This window comes from Mesoplodon densirostris, chromosome 1, assembly GCF_025265405.1.
Source record: "Mesoplodon densirostris isolate mMesDen1 chromosome 1, mMesDen1 primary haplotype, whole genome shotgun sequence".
Lineage (NCBI taxonomy): Eukaryota > Metazoa > Chordata > Mammalia > Artiodactyla > Ziphiidae > Mesoplodon > Mesoplodon densirostris.
The window spans coordinates 190,835,179-190,856,873 of NC_082661.1; the positions used below are offsets into that span (position 1 = coordinate 190,835,179).

At 39.2% G+C, this 21,695-nt stretch overlaps 1 protein-coding gene across 1 annotated transcript in view; it reads left to right on the forward strand.

Annotated features, from left to right (window-relative positions):
* Window positions 1-15,730: 15,730 nt before the first annotated feature.
* Window positions 15,731-21,695, forward strand: part of SHROOM3 (shroom family member 3) — a 323,304-nt gene continuing 317,339 nt past the window's right edge. The window contains exon 1 of the mRNA XM_060093020.1: window positions 15,731-15,898. Within this exon, the coding sequence (XP_059949003.1) occupies window positions 15,731-15,898 (168 nt within the window). The remainder of the gene's footprint in view (window positions 15,899-21,695) is intronic.

Sequence of the window (21,695 nt, forward strand, 5' to 3'; positions counted from 1 at the left end):
TAAAAAACCACTTTACCCACAACACAAATAAAGATAACTGTGTAAGTTTTAAAACAATAAATGTGGTACAGAGGTGGGAGGATCAGACTGTCTCCCACCACTCCCTCACCTCCATCCCACGACCTTACACACATGGAAACAGTCCTGCCCGGCTGGTCTCTGGGACAGTGGAAAGTGCTAGCCCTGTCCTTCCCGAATAGGCTGCTGAGAAAGCAAGAAGTGGTTTTGCCAGTCTAAAAACCCTGAGAAATAGCCGACTTCACTTTTCTTCTACTTTTCCTTGCCCTTAAAGTACACCAAGATAAATGAACACAACCTGGAACAGCCTCAGTGGGGACTTGGAGCACAGTTTTGTGGAAAAGGATGGTCTCATCTGAGAACTTCTTGCTTCTGACTGATGCAGAACCAGACTCCTCACTTAACAGGGAGGGCTCCAGCTGAAAGGGCCCCTGCACAGCATTTAATACAATCTCATTCTGGATGACACTGTCCAAGGCTACACATTCCTCTTCATACCTCTGTCTTCCCTACCCCTCCCCCCGTCCGCCGGAACCGGGGTAGGAACAGGAGTTAGCAGTAATGTTGGGAGAGGATCCTGTTATTTCTACCAAAAGGAATACTATGGTCCCAGAGTTCAGCCACCGTCCCCGGAGGTCTTGCGATCCCCGAAAACAACGGCAGTCCGTTCTGACACAGAAACAATTTATTGGCCATGTACCACAGGCAAAACAAACACAAAGGTCTGGAAGGGTCCAGAAATGAAGACGCGCTGCTTCGGGTCCTCAGGAAAACGACCCACCCCCTCACCCGGTCCCAGGGTCGCGCCCACCCCTGTACCTGCGACCAACGTCTCATCCTAAGCGTCCGGCCCCATTCCCGCGGGGACGCCCGAGAGCGCGGCGGCCGCACCTGCGTCGACTGGGCGGGGCGACGGGGGCGCGGACGCTGCCCCGCCCACCCATGCGCCCTCTCCTTGTGCGCTCCTGCGCTTGTGCGCTCGTGCTTCGGCCGCCGCCTGCTCCAAGCGAGCCACGCGGGCAACGGTTAGGCACCTCAGCCGGGCGTGGGGAGGGAGAAGGGGTGCTGGACTATCCCTGCGGGGGCCGGCGCCAGACCCGGACTCCGTCCCCAGACGCCGTCGCCCGGGCAACCGAGCTCCATTTTCCCCCCCTCTCCCGCCCTCCTCCCGGACCCCAGGAGCCTTAAGGAGGCTGCTTGCACCCCGCAAGCATCAAATGCTGCCAGCCCTACCCCAGAAACGACCCTGATTCGGGCCTCCACTTACACTCTGCCTCTGAAGGCCTCCCTTTTTCTACGGCCTCTTAGCCGGTTTCCAAGTCCTACTCTTCCCACCCCACCCCCACCGCCGCCTCCCAGCACCCGAACGCCCCAGGCTATTCTCGAAATTGTTCCACAGATGAACTTCCCCAATTCTTACCGACCCTCACAAATCCTATCTCTACCCACAGTCTAAGCGTCAAGCCCAATCTTGGCGTTGCCAGTCAGGTTTCCCCGCCCGGCTTCTGACAGTGCCTCCGTACCCGCCTCCGCCAACCCACCCCTCAATTCCCCTTTGACTATCTCATTTAATGATTCACATTCTGCAGCTCTGCCTTCGCTTATTCGGATCCTCTGTAGGGAATGATTTTCAAGGTTCACAAGTGTTCTCGGGGTAGCTGACCCTCTTGCCTCCGCAGAGTTGTTTCTTCCGCTGTGCTTCACTTGCTCTCTGTCGTTATCTCTAATATAGAACTTAATCACGTAATGTGATTTACACACTTAGACCCCTCGGTGCTGCCTAAATTAGTGCTCAGATGGAAGGAATCCAGAAAGGCCTGCGTGTCATAGATACAACCTGTCGCGTTAATGCTATTGGCTGCCGCGTTATACGGACACCTACAGTGAATAACTTTTTATGTGCAAGTTGATTCGAAGTATTAATAAATCCTACATTGTATAATGTAGTTATAAATTTTAATAAAATTAGTATTAAATACCACTAAAGATTGCTTTTTATTGTACCTATGATATAAATTATTCCATTTATTGACTGGGTGAGAGCTAAGATTGCCTATAGAATCAAGTATTTTAATAGGGAATGAAATCGTATTAAATGGAGGGACGAATGGTTTAAATTTTGTGGCTAGACAGAAAGCATTTTTTAATTATATTGTTTTAAATTTTATTCTATCAAAGCATGAGTGTGGCAAGAAAATATTTTAGTTCCTATTATGTGATTTCCATTGGTGTCTCATGTTTGTACCCTGGGCTCTACGAACAAAGAAAGTTCTGTTTTCTTTAAGTTCTGAAGCCTTTAATTGAAATAGTATGTTAATTAGAACACTATAAAACTATTTAAACCCGCATATATGTATGAAAATTATTTTATTATAACTTTTTTAATTTTTAATTTTATTTATTTTTTTATACAGCAGGTTCTTATTAGTTATGCATTTTATACACATCAGTGTATACATGTCAATCCCAATTTCCCAATTCATACCACCTCCCTCGGCTTTCCTCCCTTGGTGTCCATACGTTTGTTCTCTACATCTGTGTCTCAATTTCTGCCCTGCAAACTGGTTCATCTGTACCATTTTTCTAGGTTCCACATGTATGCGTTAATATACGATATTTGTTTTGCTCTTTCTGACGTACTTCACTCTGTATGACAGTCTCTAGATCCATCCATGTCTCTACAAATGACCCACTTTCATTCCTTTTTATGGCTGATTAATATTCCATTGTATATATGTACCACAACTTCTTGATCCATTCATCTGTCGATGGGCATTTAGGTTGCTTCCATGTCCTGGCTGTTGTAAAGAGTGCTGTAATGAACATTGGGGTTCATGTGTCTTTTGGAATTATGGTTTTCTCTGGGTATATGCCCAGTATTGGGATTGCTGGGTCATATGGTAGTTCTATTTTTAGATTTTTAAGGAAGCTCCCTATTGTTCTCCATAGTGGCAGTATCAATTTTCATTCCCACCAACAGTGCGAGAGGGTTCCCTTTTCTCCACACCCTCTCCAGCATTTGTTGTTTGTAGATTTTCTGATGATGCCCATTCTAACTGGTGTGAGGTCATACCTCACTGTAGTTTTGATTTGCATTTCTCTAATAATTAGTGATGTTGAGCAGCTTTTCATGTTCTTCTTGGCCACCTGTATGTCTTCTTTGGAGAAATGTCTATTTAGGTCTTCTGCCTATTTTTGGATTGGGTTGTTTGTTTTCTTAATATTGAGCTGCATGAGCTGTTTATATATTTTGGAGATTAACCCTTGGTCCGTTGATTCATTTGCAAATATTTTCTCCCATTCTGAGGGTTGTCTTTTCGTCTTGTTTGTAGTTTCCTTTGCTGTGCAAAACCTTTAAGTTTCATTACATCCCATTTGTTTATTTGTGTTTTTATTTCCATTACTCTAGGAGGTGGATCAAAAAAGACTGTGCTGTGATTTATGTCAAAGAGTGTTCTTCCTATGTTTTCTTGTAAGAGTTTTATAGTGCCCAGTCTTACACTTAGGTCTCTAATCCATTTTGAGTTTATTTTTGTGTATGGTGTTAGGGAGTGTTCTAATTTCATTCTTTTACATGTAGCTGTCCAGTTCTCCCAGCACCACTTATTGAAGAGACTGTCTTTTCTCCATTGTATACCCTTGCCACCTTTGTAGATTAGTTGACCATAGGTGCATGGGTTTATCTCTGGGAGTTCTATCCTGTTCCATTGATCTATATTTCTGTTTTTGTGCCAGTACCATATTGTCTTGATTACTGTAGCTTTGTAGTATAGTCTGAAGTCAGGGAGTCTGATTCCTCTACCTCCGCTTTTTTCCCTCAAGACTACTTTGGCTATTCGGGGTCTTTTGTGTATCCATACAAATTTTAAGATGATTTGTTCTAGTTCCGTAAAAAATGCCAGTGGTAATTTGATAGGGATTGCATTGAATCTGTAGATTGCTTTGGGTAGTAGAGTCATTTTCACAATGTTGATTCTTCCAATCCAAGAACATGGTATATCTCTCCATCTGTTGGTATCATCTTTAATTTCCTTCATCAGTGTCTTATAGTTTTCTGCATACAGGTCTTTTGTTTCCCTAGGTAGGTTTATTCCTAGGTATTTTATTCTTTTTGTTGCAATGGTAAATGGGAGTGTTTCCATAATTTCACTTTCAGATTTTTCATCATTAGTGTATAGGAATGCAAGAGATTTCTGTGCATTAATATTGTATCCTGCAACTTTACCAAATCCATTGATTAGCTCTAGTAGTTTTCTGGTGGCATCTTTAGGATTCTCTATGTATAGTATCGTGTCATCTGCAAACAGTGACAGTTTTACTTCTTCTTTTCCTATTTGTATTCCTTTTATTTCTTTTCTTCTCTGATTGCCGTGGCTAGGACTTCCAAAACTATGTTGAATGATAGTGGTGAGAGTGGACATCCTTGTCTCATTTCTGATCTTAGAGGAAATGCTTTCAGTTTTTCACCATTGAGAATGATGTTTGCTGTGGGCTTGTTGCATATGGCCTTTATTATGTTGAGGTAGGTTGCCTCTTTGCCCACTTTCTGGAGAGTTTTTATCATCAATGGATGTTGAATTTTGTCAAAAGATTTTTCTGCATCTATTGAGATGATCATATGGTTTTTCTTCTTCAATTTGTTAATATGGTGTATCACATTGATTGATTTGCGTATATTGAAGAATCCTTGCATCCCTGGGATAAATCCCACTTGATCATGGTGTATGATCCTTTTAATGTGCTGTTGGATTCTGTTTGCTAGTATTTTGTTGAGGATTTTTGCGTCTATATTCATGAGTGATATTGGTCTGTAATTTTCCTTTTTTGTAGTATCTTTGTCTGGTTTTGGTATCAGGGTGATGGTGGCCTCATGGAATGAGTTTGGGAGTATTCCTCCCTCTGCAATTTTTTGGAAGAGTTTTAGAAGGATGGGTGTTAGCTCTTCTCTAAATGTTTGATAGAATTCCCCTGTGAAGCCATCTGGTCCTGGACTTCTGTTTGTTGGAAGATTTTTAATCACAGTTTCAATTTCATTACTTGTGATTGGGCTGTTCATATTTTCTATTTATTCCTGGTTCAGTCTTGGAAGGTTATACCTTTCTAAGAATTTGTCCATTTCTTCCAGGTTGTCCATTTTATTGGCATAGAGTTGCTTGTAGTAGTCTCTTAGAATGCTTTGTATTTCTGCGGTGTCCATTGTAACTTCTCTTTTTTTCATTTCTAATTTTATTGATTTGAGTCCTCTCCCTCTTTTTCTTGATGAGTCTGGCTAATGGTTTATCAATTTTGTTTATCTTCTCAAAGAACCAGCTTTTAGTTTCATTGATCTTTGCTGTTGTTTTCTTTGTTTCTATTTCATTTATTTCTGCTCTGATCTTTATGATTTCTTTCCTTCTACTAACTTTGGGTTTTGTTTCTTCTTCTTTCTCTAGTTCTTTTAGGTGTAAGGTTAGATTGTTTATTTGAGATGTTTGTTGTTTGTTGAGGTAGTATCGTATTGCTATAAACTTCCCTCTTAGAACTGCTTTTGCTGCATCCCGTAAGTTTTGGATTGTCTTGTTTTCATTGTCATTTGTCTCTAGGTACTTTTTGATATCCTCTGATTTCTTCAGTGATCTCTTGGTTATTTAGTAACGTATTGTTTAGCCTCCATGTGATTTTTTTTTGCGATACTCAGGCCTCTCACTGTTGTGGCCTCTCCCATTGTGGAGCACAGGCTCTGGATGCGCAGGCTCATCAGCCATGGCTCACGGGCCCAGCCACTCCACGGCATGTGGGATCTCCCTGGACCGGGGCACGAACCCGTGTCCCCTGCATTGGCAGGCAGACTCTCAACCACTGCGCCACCAGGGAAGCCCCATGTGTGTTTGTTTTTTTATGTTTTTTCCCCTGTAATTGATTTCTAATCTCATAACGTTGTGGTCAGAAAAGATGCTTGATATGATTTCAATTTTCTTAAATTTACTGAGGCTTGATTTGTGTCCCAAGATGTGATCTATCCTGGAGAATGTTCCATGTGCACTTGAGAAGAAAGTGTAATCTGCTGTTTTTGGATGGAATGTCCTATAAATATCAATTAAATCTCTAGCCTATTGTGTCATTTAAACCTTGTGTTTCCTTAATAATTTTCTGTTTGGATGATCTGTCCATTGGTGCAAGTGAGGTGTTAAAGTCCTCCACTATTATTGTGTTACTGTCGATTTCCTCTTTTATAGCTGTTAGCAGTTGCCTTATGTATTGTGGTGCTCTGATGTTCGGTGCATATATATTTATAATTGTTATATCTTCTTCTTGGATTGATCCCTTGATTATTATGTAGTGTCTCTTCTTGTCTCTTGTAACATTCCTTATTTTAAAGTCATTTTATCTTGTATGAGTACTGCTACTCCACCTTTCTTTTCCATTTGCATGGAATATCTTTTTCCATCCCTTTACTTTCAGTCTGTATGTGTCCCTAGGTCTGAAGTGGGTCTCTTGTAGACAGCATATAGATGGGTCTTGTTTTAGTATCCATACAGCAAGCCTGTGTCTTTTGGTTGGAGCATTTAATCCATTCACCTTTAAATTAATTATCAATTTATGTGTTCCTATGACCATTTTCTTAATTGTTTTGGGTTTGTTTTTGTAGGTCCTTTTCTCCTCTTGTGTTTCCCACTTAGAGAAGTTCCTTTAGCATTTGTTGTAGAGCTGGTTTGGTGGTGCTGAATTCTCTTAGCTCTTGCTTGTCTGTAAAGCTTTTGATTTCTCCATCAAATCTGAATGAGATCCTTGCTGGGTAGAGTAATCTTGGTTTCAGGTTCTTCCCTTTCATCACTTTAAATATGTCATGCCACATGGCTTGGAGAGTTGCTGGCTTGGAGAGTTTCTGGCTTGGAGAGTTTCTGCTGAGAAATCAGCAGTTAACCTTATGGGAGTTCCTTGTATGTTATTTGTCATTTTTCCCTTGCTGCTTTCAATAATTTTTCTTTGTCTTTAATTTTTGCCAATTTGATTATTATGTATCTCAACGTGTTTCTCCTTGGGTTTATCCTGTATGGGACTCTCTGTGCTTCCTGAACTTGGGTGGCTATTTCCTTTGCCATGTTAGGGAATTTTTCGACTATATTCTCTTCAAATATTTTCTCGGGTCCCTTCTCTCTCTCTTCTCCTTCTGGGACCCCTATCATGTGAATGTTGTTGCATTTAATGTTGTCCCAGATGTCTCTTAGGGTATCTTCATTTCTTTTCATTCTTTTTTCTTTATTCTGTTCTGCAGCAGTGAATTCCACCATTCTGGCTTCCAGGTCACTTATCCGTTCTTCTGCCTCAGTTATTGTGCTATTGATTCCTTCTAGTGTAGTTTTCATTTCAGTTATTGTATTGTTCATCTCTGTTTGTTTGTTCTTTAATTCTTCTAGGTCTTTGTTAAACATTTCTTGCATCTTCTCGATCTTTGCCTCCAATGTTTTTCCGAGGTCCTGGGTCATCTTCACCATCATTATTCTGAATTCTTTTTCTGGAAGGTTGCCTATCTCCACTTCATTTAGTTATTTTTCTGGGGTTTTCTCTTGTTCCTTCATCTGGTACATAGCCCTCTGCCTTTTCATCTTGTCTATCTTTCTGTGAATGTGTTTTTTGTCCCACAGGCTGCAGGATTGTAGTTCTTCTTGCTTCTACTCTCTGCCCTCTCTTATTATTTTATTATAACTTCATTGTAACATTCTTTGCATTTTTAAGTATCTTGCAGTTTTACTTCATGATATTTTTCTGATATTGAATATAGAGGAGCTTCTTAGCTTTTAAAATAACTTAGAGATAAAGGAAGAGGTCCAGAGTTAATTTACCATTCACCTAGTCATTTCACATATATTCACAGAGCACCTGATGGAAAGGTGTTGAAAATATAGCCATGAATGAAAAAAACGTCCCGACCATCGTGGAGTTTACATTCTTGTAGAAGAAGATGAGTAATGTGCAGAGAGGCAAGTTCAAATACGTCAGATGGGGATAAGTGTTAATGAGACATGTAAGGAGGTTAATTTCGTAGTGTGGTCTGAGAAGAGCTTATTGATAAAGTGACATTGAACAGAGGCCTCCTCCTCGAGGGAGGAGCCATATTGTAGAACACAGCTCCCCAAGCGTGTGCTTGGTGTATTTAAGAATCAGCCAAAAAGCCAGCTTGGCCTGAGCAGAGTGGACCAGCCAGAGTAGGTTGGGGGTTCTGGTCATATAGGGCGCAAGTCACCAAGAGCTCGTTAGTAAGAGCCCATGCCTCAATCCAGGGTTGTTATTTGTCTCCCTTCTTTGGGCTTCTACTCTGGACCAGACCCTATGCTGGGCACTGGGGGAAGATACAAAGAAGCTTCAGTTTCCGCCCTCAAATAACCAGTGTCCTTCTTATTGTTGAATGGCTGCTGGCCTTTATGAGGTGCAGTTAAGGACTGTTGGTTGATTAGAAGATGGTTCAGGAATAAGGAACCCAGAGCTCGTCTGAGCTTTGTCACTAACTATACAGCCTTGGGCAAGCCATTCAACCTGTTGGAGCATTAGTATTTTCATCTGCAAAATGCTGGATGTAGAAATTATCACCAGAGATATTTCTAACTCAAAAAAAACCCCCAAAACCCCACTATGATTGTATAAAACCAAAAAATAGAACTTTATCTTAGTACAGTAGCACTGATTAAAAGTGTACTAGGAAAGCACTTCAGACATCACATACATGTTGTATATGTAGGGTCACTTAAAATTTAATTCATGTTTTGCTTAGTTAAAAAAAATCTTGTTTCACCCAACACAATCAGTTTTGTAAATGAGTAGTAGTTTAAAAAATATAGTGTAGATTATATAAAAATTTTTAACCATGTGTTTTCTTTATAACTTCAACCTTAAAGATTTTTTGCCAAAGGTCTTCAAAACTAAATGCGGTGCTAAACCAGAGTTACAGAGTAGTCTGGATTTTGGTATAGATATTTTCTCTTTCTGATTATGGTTTAAAATTTTCTATTTCATGTGCTATTTGACAGCCATATTTCCCCAGTGCCTGGTAGAATGCAGACACATAGAAGTGACTCAATATATATTGTGGAGGAAATAAATGGCAAATCACCTCCAATAATTTTTTCAAGTAGACATAGTATAAAACTTTAGAGATTGTATAGTTAATGTTCTAACATTTTCTTTCCACTAAGACTACAAGAAAAGAAATGTATTTAGTAAGAAAGTTTGAAACAACAAGATCCTACTGTATAGCACAGGGAAGTATATTCAGTGTCCTGTAATAAACCTGTGGAAAAGAATATGAAAAAGAATGCATATATATGTATGTATGTATAACTGAATCACTTTGCTGTACAGTAGAAATTAACATATTGTAAATCAACTATACTTCCATAAAATATATTTTAAAAAAGAAAGTTTGATCTCATTCAACAAATATTTATTAAACACCAACTATATGCCAAAAACATCAGTGAACAAAAGAGACAAACCCTGCCCTCATGGAACTTATTCTAGTTGGGAGAAACAGATCATAAATAAACACTTGTCCTAATTAACATATTAGAACATGGTGAGTGCTATGGAGACAGGGAAGAGGGAGCATGCGACGTATGGACGTTCAAATAGAGCAGAGAAGGACCCACCTGCTTCCCAGGTGCGGTTGTGATTAGATTTCTAGAAATATTGCCTGACGGGGTGGACTGGAAGATGAGCAATTTCTAACTTGTGGTTACTTTCTAAATGAGTTTTAAAAGAAGACTTTCATATACCATCCTAAGTGCAGGAATGTATTTACTCTTTAGAGCTGATTGAGGTTTTTAAAATCAACTGTATTGATATATACTTCACTTACAATAAAATTCATTCATTTTAAGTGTACAGATTGATGTGTTTTGAGAAATATACATACATAGTAAACAGCACTCCAGTCAAGATGTGGAACATTTCCATTGACCCAGAAAGTTCCTTTTCATCCCTTTGCAGTCAGCCTCTCCCCCCAACACTGATATGAGTTAAGCTTTTTAAAAATGCAAGTCCTTGAGTTTTGAGGATAAAGACTTTGTTTTATAGAAGAATTAAAAGGGATAGAAGTAGGAGATTGAAACCAAATAACTAATAAAATGAAGGCAGATTGCCTTTTCTCCTCTAGGCTGTTTCTGCTGTTGTGGTCAATCACCGTTGTCACTAGGGGTTTTTTGTTTGTTTGTTTGTTTTTGCGGTACGCGGGCCTCTCACTGTTGTGGCCTCTCCCGTTGCGGAGCACAGGCTCCGGACGCGCAGGCTCAGCGGCCATGGCTCACGGGCCCAGCCGCTCTACGGCATGTGGGATCCTCCCGGACCAGGGCACGAACCCGTGTCCCCTGCATTGGCAGGCGGACTCTCAACCACTGCGCCACCAGGGAAGTCCAGAACAGTTATACTTTTTGCCAGGTATCTAACATGTAGTATATGCTATCAGGTTTTATTATTCTTTGGTTCTTTATGCATTTGGCAGTTTTGGGGACATCCACCTATAACCATGCTCAGCATGGTGAAGTGATGAACTGATTAATTATAGTGTCATATTTTATAATCTTTCTTCACCTTTTACAAGTACCTTTGAAAAAACCTTTTCACTGCAGTAAAATGTACGTAACATAAAATTTACCATTTTAACCATTTTAAGTGTTTAGTTCAGTATATGCACATTGCTTGACAACCATCACCACTGTCCATCTCTAGAACTTTTCTCCCAACTGAACTCTGTACCCATTAAACTCTGACTCTCCATTCACCCTCCCCCCAGCCCCTGGCAACCACCATTCTACTTTGTCTCTGCGAAATTGACTACTCTAGGTACGTCATATAAGTGGAATAATACAATATTTGTCCTTCTGTGACTGGCTTATTTCACTTAGCATAATGTCCTCAAGTTTCATCGATGTTGTAGTATGTGTCAGCATTGCCTTCCTTTTAAAGGCTGAATAATATTCCACTATTGTGTGAGATATATATACATATATATATATATATATATATATATATACACACACACACATATATCACATTTTGTTTATCCATTCATCCATCGATGGAGTTCTTGAGTTTTTTTTAAACTAATTTTATTGAGGTATAATTTCTGTTTATTAAACTGCATTTATTTAAAGTGTACCGTTTGATGAGTTTTCATAGATACACATTCGACCCTTGAACAACAAGTGTTTGACCTGCGCGGGTCTACCTATATGTGGGTTTTTTTCCAATGGTAAATTCTACAGTACTACACGATCTGCGATCTGCGGTTGGTTGAATCCTCGGCGCAAAATCGAGGAAACAGAGGGCTGACTAGACAGTTAAACACAGCTTTTCGATTGCGTGGGTGGGGGAATCCGTGCCCCTAACCTTCATGTTATTCAGCTGTGTACACCTGTGAAACTACCACCTCAATCAAGACATAACATTTTCATCATTTCCAGAAGATCTGAATTGATCGTGCTCTGATAATTTTATGACAGCCCTCAGGATGGTTAGTGAAGCAGATGCTGTAAACTGCATAACCAACCTGCATTTCCCCTTCCTCTTTTCTCGGAGAATCCTACTTTGCATATGCAACACAGCATTCTACAGAGCCATGACATTGCTTCAGGGGAAGGTCTAGCAGGTGTATCCTGATGATTTTTAAACTAATCTTTGGGCTTTCAGTCCTCTTTCAAGTGACTGTTTTCAGGTGAGGCTTCTTGGCATTTAGTGATGAGGGAAGGTCGGCTTGGAAGTTTTCCTCACTCTTAAGAAGGAGACACATGAAGAGATAATTCTTTTTGCCTCTGAAAGGTTGCCCAGAGAGGCTGTGAAAAGTTTAAAATAAGATTGATTTTTGTCTATTTGGGATGGTTCTGAGACAATTTAACAACTTATTGTCTACAGTTACTTTGATGATGATTTAGTAAGCCAGAAGAGCCACTAGATGTCACTCTGACTTTATTATTTTTTATTTTCAGAGACAACCTAGTGACATTTTCAATCTTTGAAATATTAAATTTAAAGGCATTCCAAAAAATCCAAGAAGTTAAATCACATTTAAAATGCTAAAAAAGATAAAGACACATGGGTGGCTATGAAAAATTAAAATCAAGAAGTGAGAATTTTGAAAAGAACAAATTAATTTTTCTTTAGGTGATATTAACAGAGTGATGAATGATTTCTAAGACGTCAAAACAGTGATTAAGCAAATGACATTTAAAACAGTGTTTGGTATAGGTGTGCCAGAAGAATAAGAGAGGCGATATGATTGAACTATTTTTCTGCTTTGGGACCATATTCACAGTAACAGAGCAACATGAACTCAATTACAACACTGGGAATTTTTCATATAGAGACAGAAAGCAAAGTTGTGAGGTACATTGGATCTACTTATCATGAAGGGAAGAACTTGATATGAAGGTAGGAATAATCCTAAATTAGAGGCAGAAGGAAGGAGGGAAGTAGAGAGAAAACAAGATTCGAAGCTACCTCTTTGAGACTGCACTAAGCTTCCCTAAACTTTTTCCTAAACCAGGAAGAACAATGAAGGGTTTCATTGTGTTTACTCAGAACTCTTTCGGTTGCAAGTAACAGAAACCCAACTCCAGCTATTTAAGGAAAAAGTATGCATGTGTACTCACCAAACTGGTAAGAATGGGGTAGCTTCAGATATGGCTGTATCTGGTTAAGGAAAGCAATTCTCAAAGTGTGGTCTGGGGATCTTGGAGAGTTCCCTGAGACCCTTTTGGGTCTGCAAGGTCAAAGCCATTTTCATAATAATACCAAGACTTAGTCTTAGTGCCTTCCACTGTCAGCACCTTGAGACAATAAGGTTGTTTTTCTCTCTCTAGTGATGAGAGAGGGTCCAATTTCATACTCTAATTAGAGTTTGAGTCCAAATCACATACTCTAACAGAAGTTATTCTTATGAATTAGCAATGCTGGCAGAGACATAAATTATGCAAGAGACCGACCTTAAACTGAGATTCCATTCCTGAGTGTCTGACAATTTTAATTTTATGCTCACTTATGCTGCTTGCAGGATGACTCTGGTCAGATTATTTAGGCTTTTCATGGCCTCTATGTCCTTACCTCTAAAACGGATACATTCGTTGATTGTGAGCAAGGGAAGATGGGGAAAAAGTTATTCTAACTCTGATCTATCAGTTGCTACTACAATGAATGTCCACCAAATGAAGTTCTATATGGTTATTTTTCAGATTGTGTATAAATTTTCATTAAATATTTATGTCAAATATTTTTGGTGATAATGTAAAACAGAGGTTTCATTAGTCCACAAGCACTGAGTTCTATTCATCATTGTTTATCTTATTCTTATTTCCTTTGCCTTTTGATTTTGGCTTTATTACTTTTAATATTAAATGTTGATTCTGTGAAATCCCATTTTTTACAAAATGAATCAGGAGCAAGATCGTAAGTGCCATAAAAAATAATTTTCAGAAAAAAATCTGTAGGGTTTGTCTCTTTTGTTCACTGATGTTTTTGGCATATAGTTGGTGTTTAATAAATATTTGTTGAATGAGATCAAACTTTCTTTTTTAAAATATATTTTATGGAAGTATAGTTGATTTACAATGTGTTAATTTCTACTGTACAGCAAAGTGATTCAGTTATACATATATATATATATATGCATTCTTTATCTGTAGGGCTGTAATTTTCAGAAAAAAACTATTCATTTACTTAGGATTTTATTTAAATGTATATACATATATATTTTAATAATGGAGTGAAAGAAAAACCAGCATTTCTCCTTTTATTCTTAATTTATAAATTAAGCTGCAAAAGGAAGCCCCAATGAAAACTGCATAATTACTCTTAAGAATCAGACAATATTTACCATCTACTTTCATTTTGTACAACTTTTGTTTCCAGTAAAGTACTATCATTACATTAAAATGAGATTTTACTTTTCTTTGTCTTTGAGCCCTACAGATAAAGTTACTACTGAAAAGCAAATAACACTTGACATGTGTTATACGTTAAATACCATCTAGATTACTTTGCATATATCTGCTTCTCTATTATATTAACTTTTCATTAAATGTAGGTACGAACACCCAAATTAAATTGATATCAAAATGTCAGTTTACAACATAATTCACATTATCAAGTACTTTTAAACAGAAAAAGTTTTAGCAAAATATCTCTTGGAAATAATTATAACTTGTTCCAATAACTTGGTAACTGAAGCTTCTGGGTAAAAGATATAGTTATCTTGCACTATTTAAATTTTTAATAGAAAGTATTAATGTTAAATTTTATTATTTTAACATTATTACAAAATTCCACTGCTAACCTGAAATCAAAACAACATTCCTCCTTGAGTGTCTATTACTTGCCAGATATTAAGTATTTCTTTTCATTTAAAGAATGGATAACAAACTGTCTTGGAGTAAATAACAATTAAAGTATAGAAGAAAGCCTGCCTCCTGTTTGTATTGAATCAAACAAGGAGAAATTTGACTGGAGAGTCCTATTTCAAGATGAGAGGCCAGTCATATATTTTACTTGGCATTTTCTTCCAAAGAACAAAATAAAGCCCTTGTGCTACCACCTTGACACTTACTTAAATGTTTACCAAATCCTCTTTGCAAACTTGGCTGCACAGCAGAATTGCCCAGAGTTTTTTAAAAATGTCAATGTCCGTGCCTCACCCCCAGGGATTCTGCTTTAACTGGAACAAGGTGGGGCTAGACTATCAATTATTTTTCAACTCCTTGCTAATTAGCCATCTGTATGGTATTTTTAACTGTCTACGTTTTATCAGCTGTAAGACTGTTTTGATTGGTCAGGTCTTTGTGGGGAACTGAATTCCGCATAGCAGTGCTTACTGTGCAGAAAGGTTGCGGTGCCTCTGTTTGCCTTGATCCATTTTCCTCTCACTTCCTTACTCTTTCTCTCAGAGGAGGCAAGTGGCTGCCTCAGCAGCTGCAGTGGCTGATCATCACTGAAAGGACCAAAGAAAGAACTGAGCTGCCTTCTGGATATTTTTTCCAGGGAAGGTTAATTTACCATGATTTTTTCCATTTTTCTCTACATCCTGGAAAAAAACTTTTTTTTTTCTTTTACAAGAAACAAACTGAACTTATTGCTGAAAAACAGAGGCAAAAAGTTTTAGCACAGCTTCTCAGTTTGGGACAAGTTAGAAACTCCTGAAGAGAGCAGAAGCATAGTAAGTGCTTTCTTTCTTTTAAAGCCACTTCTGGGGAGAGGGGGGGCTATTGTAATGGTAAATTTCACTCAGAGAGGAAGAAAGCATTGATAATCAATCAGAAATTGAGGGATTCAGTTGAGTTTTTGCAATTTTCTTACTACATTGTAAGATGACTTGAAGTTTCTCTGTAAAATCTGTTAGAAAAGTTTTGGTGTGTGTGTGTGTGTGAAATAAAGGCAGTCTTGAGAGTGACATTGAAAGAAGTTTCTTTTTGAACAGAGTAGAGAGATATACACCAATTGGGGGCTTCAGTGAGAACCGGGAATTCCAGGAGGAGAGTTTACATTCAGAAATGTTGAAGTGAAAAATCCTCCTGGCTCAGCATCTTGGAGTTAAGCTTGGAAGAACTCTTTACATCTGAAAGAATTTGTTTCTGAAAACCTCTTTTTCGACCAGCGTGGATCATGAAGGATGGGATAATGTGCTATACAAGCACCGCTTTCTTGAATCTGCTGCAGGCATTTAAAGTTTAACTTGAGGGATCATGTGTTTGGCATGATGAGGACCACAGAGAACTTCGATGAGACCAGTGCCACACTAAACCCTAACAGGACCCCCAGGGGAAGGTACGTTTATCTGGAAGCGTTCCTGCAGGGAGGAGCTCCCTGGGGTTTTACTTTGAAAGGTGGCCTGGAGCATGGAGAACCATTAATCATCTCTAAGGTATGTTTCTTTTTCCAATATTGTCTTTATAGAAATTGCTTTTTCAACTTTTGTCAGATCTGTCAAAAACACAAAATAATGCCGAGGATTGCCTGGATATTGCTTAATTTGCTGTTTCATACCTTTCTGATTATATCTGGAAATATTTTGCATAGCTTGGTGTTTGAAAGAAAAATGTGTCTCGTGCATTTATTCTGTGAAATCCCAGGGAAAAATGTGCTTGTTTAATGGATAATCTCTTTTTGTGAATGAAATAGTATAAAATCAGCTACCACATGATCTTTTCAGTTATGAATCAGATTAAAGATTAACAGCATAGTTAATGTAGTGGCATGGTGTATATTTGTGTATGAGTGCCTCTATTTAGCATATGGCTAGAAAACAATCTGTTCTTTCTCCTTTCAACTGGAAGTATCTAGCGTTCCAAACTATTTTAGCATTTGTTTGCAATCCTGGATAATTGATTGCATAAATATTATTTATTCCTTTTTGCACACTCAGGAGAATTAAATCAGCTTTCAATATAATCCAAGGGCAAAACAGCATTTCTGCCTCTTCTGTTTATCTATGTATTTAAGCCAATTTTTAAACCTTCATCATCCTGCAACATGCCTCAATTCTTCATGTATCTTTGGTGTGGATAGGTATACCCATTGAATGAATCCTTTTTGTGCATTAGGTTTAGTGTTTCTGCTTTTCTCTAAAACTTCAGAGGTTAAGAAAGATTACAGAGATTTTTTATTTTATTTTTTAAATAATTTTAAAAATATTCATTATTTATTTATTTATTTATTTATTTATTTTGGCTGCACCAGGTGTTAGTTGAGGCATGCAGGATCTAGGGATCTAGTTCCCTGACCAGGGATTGAACCCCGGCCCCCTGCATTGGAAGCGCTGGGTCTTACCCACTGGACCACCAGGGAAGTCCCCAGAGGTTTCTTTTAAAATTTCATAATATTAAGTCTAAAACAACAGAATAGAAGTGCTTTTCACACCTTAGCATTACTCAAGAAACATCTGTAATTGAGGGGAAATTTAGTTTTAGTTGGAGAGTGGGAAAGAGGTAAATATGCATTTCGCCTGAACTCTATTACCTACTTAAGGTTATTTTTCATATCCCACCAAAATGTGTGTTTTGAGAGAGACAAATGATTCTTACTGTGGGTGAGCCAGTGGGAACTGTTTTCCAGCAGTCAGCCAAGAACGCGCAGAATAGCACTGTAAGCTGTGTGAATTTTCCTTATCTTTCCTACGAAAACAAAAGGTATGTATACATATATGTGTATCAGTTAGGAAGACTTCCAGCTATAAGTAACTGGAAACCTGACTGATAGTAACCTAAGTAAACTGGGGTTAGTTTTTCTCATATTACAAGAAGTCTGGAGTTAGGCTGTCCAGGCAAGGAGCAGCAGTTCAATAATGTCATCAAGAATTTCACTTAGCTCTCCACTCTGCCTTCTTTATGATGTTGACTTTTGTCTTCATGGTTGCAAGATGGATGCCATATCTCTGGCATTGCATCTTCATTCTGGGCAGGGTTTTGGCTTTTGGTTTTGGCTTTTGGTTTGGAACCCTCCCTATCAAACTTGTGCTTATCTCTTGTTGACCAGAACTGTGCCACATACCTATCCTTAGACCGATTATTGGCCAAGGGGAATGAGACTACCATGACTAGTTTAGACCAGTCAGGACTTCTTTCCTGGGTTCTGCAATAGAACCTTAGCCTTCCTGATGTCAAGGAATCTCTGCCCACTATTTGAACAAATTGAGGTTCTGTTTTTAGGAAGAAGGAGGAAGTGGGTGCCGGGTAGACAGTTGAGAATGTCTGCCACAGACATAAATATCATCTCTGCATTTTAAAACTCTGGTTTACATTCAATTTGCCTGGTCTTTAATGTTAAGACATTATGTATCTGCTCACGAGAATACAGTTTCCTGTCAAACAGGCCTAATCCTACCACTAATGAGCCACTCTGCTAAGGCTCCATTTTATCTGCAGAACGGGGGTAAATGATAATCTCCCTTATCGGAATGTGTGGGGAGTAAATGAGACCGTGTATTTAGAACAGCTAGCATAGGGGCTGGTACACAGAAAGGGCTCAAAAAAAAAAAAAATCTGAGCAAAGATTATGACTATTGCTTTTCATTAGTCTAAGAGACATTGTATTAGGATACAGATTTGTCTGATCTACAAAGATCCAAAATAGCAGTAGCTTAAACAATATAGGAATTTATATCTCTCTCACATGACAATCTGAACATAAGCCAAACTGAAAGATGGCTGCAAGGGGTCAGGGACCCAAGTGCCTTCTACTTTCTTACTTTCATCCTGATGCCCCGTCTGCATGGTCCAAGGTGACTTGCCCCAACATCTGCTTTCCAGTCCGTAAGAAGTGGAAAAAGAAAAGAGAAGACAATCTCCTTCCTTTCAAGGGTATAATCTGGCATAATATGGTAGCCACCAGCCACTTGTGGCTATTTCCATTTCAATTAAAAGTAACTAAAATGGGACTTACCTGGTGGCGCAGTGGTTAAGAATCCGTCTGCGAACGCAGGGAACACGGGTTCTATCCCTGGTCCTGGATGATCCCACATGTCGCAGAGCAACTAAGCCTGTGCGCCACAACTACTGAGCCCACGTGCCATAACTACTGAAGCCCTCGCGCCTAGAGCCCGCTCTCCGCAACAAGAGAAGCCACCGCAATAAGAAGCCCATGCCCTGCAACGAAGAGTAGGCCCTGCTCGCCGCAACTAGAGAAAGCCCACACACAGCAACAAAGACCCAATGCAGCCAAAAATAAATAAATTTATATTTTAAAAAAGTAACTAAAATGAAATACAATTTTAAATTCTGTTTCTTATATCCACTAGCCAGATTTCAAGTGCCACATTGCTTCAAAGCTCTTGAATCTCTCTCCCCATCTTGTCTGTCTGGCAAACTCATATTCATCCAAACTCCATTTCTTCCTCTCTCTGAAGTTTTCCTGACTTCATCAAGCTGGGTTAGGTGATCTCTCTTCTACACTCCAATAACATGCATTTGTTACACCAAATCATAATTTTAAATTTATGTTGACTGTCTTCTCAGAGGTCTGAAAGTCTCTTGAAAGGCTGCGACCATTTTCTTTTCATCTCTACCACATCTAACTCAGCCTGGGTACACAAATATTTGTTGAGTAAATGAAAAGGCATGGGCTATGTCTTATTCATCTTGCATTTCCAAGGTCTAGCAGAGTGCCTGGCACAGGGTAGGTGCTCGATAACTTCTATTGAATTAATAGGCAAAGACAAAACAGAGCAGGGGGGCAGTCTAAGCAGGGATGCAGAGTCCCATGAGATGAGGATGCCAGGCAGATCTCCAGACATGGAACGTGTATGTTTCCCATTGCTACCGTAAAAATTACCACAAACTTAGTGGCTTAAACAACACAAACTTATTATCTTACAGTTCTGTAGGTCAGAAGTCTAACACAGGTCTCACTGGGCTAAAATTAAGATGTCAACAAGGCTGTGTTCCTTTTTGGAGGCTATAGGGGAGGCTCTGTTTCCCTGCCCTTTCCATCTTCTAGAAGCGACCCCCATTCCCTGGCTCATGGTCCCGTTCCTCCATCTTCAAAGCCAGCAATGGCAGGTCTAACTTCTGCCTCCCTCTTCCAATTTGGAGTACCCTTGGGATTACATTGGGCCCACCAGGATAATATCCCTATTTTAAGATCAGTTGAGTAATGACTTTAATTCTGTCTGCAACCTTAATTCCCCTTTGCCATGTAATCTAACATATTCACAGGTTCCAGGGATTAGAACGTGGATGTCTTTGGGGGGAGAGGGCTTTATTTTGCCAACCAACAGGGAGTTTGAACATTGATGAAAGTCCACATAATTAAGACAATACCAAGGATGAGACAAAAGTTAAGTTTAGTGGCTGATTGTGTGTATCCCAGACCTCTTTTCTAGGACTATGAAAAAAGTGCCCATTAGCTCATATGCTGCTCACCAAATGTTCACTATTCCCCTAGTGTAGGGTGACCCTCATTGTAAGTGAAAGGAAGGGATAGTACACATTAAGTCTTTGATATGAAAGGCAGGTACATTTATACAAAGCAGTTATAAGCTGCCAGGTATGACAATATAATGAATGAAGTATCATTTTTCTTTAGGTACAAATGAGGTGGGAGAATGAATGGGGGAAAAGGAGCTACAAAGGTGTGGCAGTAAAAGAAATCACTTCCAAATCCCTTTCTTTGGGATTTAATGTCCTTGAAAAGGAAAGGTGGAGTTGAGGAAAGAGCCTCTGTAATCTGTAAACTTCAAAAAGAAAGGGTAACTTTAAAAAAAAAAAAATAGGGATTGTATGTAGAAGCTCAAGTATTTCAATAGTTCAGGAAGCTGGCAGCATGATTTTGTTATGACTCACTCTGTATTGTGGCTGAGAAAAGTGGTTCCACCTGTTGTGGGGATGCACCTGCCCCTAGGATTCATTATCAAATAACAACTAGAACAACAACAAGCAACAACCAGTAACAACCACCAGTAAATGCTGGCACTTACTAAGTGCTTACTAGATGCTGAGCTCTACTCCAAGAGATCCACGTGTGTTAACCCATTTAATTTCCACAACTCCATGAGGAAGGTAATATTATGTTGCCAGTTTTATACATGAGAAACCAAGACACAGAATTTGAGTAGCTTTCTGAAGCTCTCATGGCTGGTAGAAAGTGCTAGAGTTGGAATTTGAATGCAGGCATCCTGGTTCTCCAGAGTCCACGCGCTTGACATACACTGTCGTTCAGTCACTGTTGCCTACCAAATATTTGGCTCAGTCTCGTTTCTAGAGCTATGATCTGGGTAAAATATGGGATTAATCTTTTGTTATATATGTTTTAAAATTTATTAGAGAAAACAATTTTGAAAAATCTTAGTCCTTGGGATTTCCTTGGTGGTCCAATGGTTAAGACTCCGTGCTCCCAATGCAGGGAACCTGGGTTCTATCCCTGGTTGGGGAACTAAGATCCTGCATGCTGCACAGTGCGGCAAAAAAAAAAAAAAAAAAAAAATCTTAGTCCTATACATGGAAGCAATCTAAGTGTCCATCGACAGATGAATGGTTAAAGAAGATGTGGCACATATATACAATGGAATATTACTCAGCCATAAAAAGAAATGAAATTGAGTTATTTGTAGTGAGGTGGATGGACCTAGAGTCTGTCATACAGAGTGAAGTAAGTCAGAAAGAGAAAAACAAATACCGTATGCTAACACATATATGGAATCTAAAAAAAAAAAAAGGTTCTGCCGAACCTAGGGACAGGACAGGAATAAAGACACAGATGCAGAGGATGGATTTGAGGACATGGGGAGGGGGAAGGGCAAGCTGGGACAAAGTGAGAGAGTGGCATGGACATATATACACTAGCAAATGTAAAATAGATAGCTAGTGGGAAGCAGCTGCATAGCACAGGGAGATCAGCTCAGTGCTGTGTGAGCACCTAGAGGGGTGGGATAGGGAAGGTGGGAGGGAGGGAGATGCAAGAGGGAGGGAATATGGGGATATATGTAGACATATAGCTGATTCACTTTGTTATACAGCAGAAACTAACACAATATTGTAAGGCAATTATACTACAATAAAGATGTTAAAAAAATCTTAGTCCTATAAAGGTCCCCTAAAATAGGTACAGGAACTCCTTTAAGTAGTTCAAGACCCGTAAAAGGAGGGGCCACTTACCATTTCTTAGTAAGTATTGTAGTGGTGTCTCCACCTGGAAAGGCACCTTTTTTGTGCACTTCAAAGGATTTA